The 933-nt window shown below is 44.9% G+C and overlaps 1 protein-coding gene across 1 annotated transcript; it reads left to right on the top strand.

The window, feature by feature from the left end:
* The first annotated feature begins 202 nt into the window (after positions 1-202).
* Positions 203-721, top strand: LOC141680511 (uncharacterized). The gene has a single exon (XM_074486717.1). It carries the CDS (start codon positions 203-205, stop codon positions 719-721), a length of 519 nt encoding a protein of 172 aa, XP_074342818.1.
* Positions 722-933: the final 212 nt, after the last annotated feature.

Raw genomic sequence — 933 nt, 5'->3', positions numbered from 1 at the left:
CCAAGGGAGGGAAATCAGAGTAGTGACAAATCAACCACTAAGGAAAATAATCCACAAGCCAGATATCTCGGGAAGACTTGTTAATTGGGCTGTGGAATTGAGCCAATTCAACCTAAGCTTCATTCCCAGGACCGCAATCAAAGCTCAAGCTCTTGTAGATTTCATAATCGAATGCAACTTCCCGGAAGAAGACCAAGAACAAATGGACACGGATCAGGAGCCAAAAAAGGAAATTAGTCCGGGAGCCTGGACCTTAAAGGTAGATGGCTCTTCAACAACCGAGAGGTCAGGAGCCGGACTCATACTCAGGAGTCCAGAAGGATTCAAGATTCAGACAGCTATATCCTTCAGCTTCCCAGCAACAAACAATCAAGCAGAATATGAGGCATTGATCGCAGGACTAAAACTCTCCCGGACTCTAAGGGTCCAGGACTTGAAAATCCACAGCGACTCCCAGATAGTGGTCAAGCAAACAAATGGAGAATACATAGCAAAGGACCCTACTCTGGCGAAGTACCAAGCACTGGTTCAGAGCTACTTAGCCTCAATCCTAAGCCACCAAGTCCTTCAGATATGCCGAGAAGAAAATGAAGAAGCGGATATCCTATCCAAATTAGTCCGGAATTCATCAGATCTGGACTGCTCAGTCTACTTCGAAGAACTCCACAAACCATCCATTGAATCCGGAGAGGTCTTGGAAATAGAAAACACTCAAAATTGAATGACTCTCTTCATAAACTACTTTGACAAAGGGGATCTCCCAGAAGATAAAGGAAAAGCTCAAAGATTGAAAGCAAAAGCAGCCAAGTTCTTCCTCGAAAAAGGAGTACTCTACCGCAAAACCTTCTCATCTCCTATCCTGAAGTGCATTGGCCCAGAAGAAGCAAAGTACTGCTTGGCGGAAGTGCATGAAGGAATATGCGGAGACCACAT

Source organism: Apium graveolens, chromosome 8, assembly GCF_009905375.1.
Source record: "Apium graveolens cultivar Ventura chromosome 8, ASM990537v1, whole genome shotgun sequence".
NCBI lineage: Eukaryota > Viridiplantae > Streptophyta > Magnoliopsida > Apiales > Apiaceae > Apium > Apium graveolens.
This window is presented reverse-complemented; position numbering and strand designations above follow the sequence as displayed.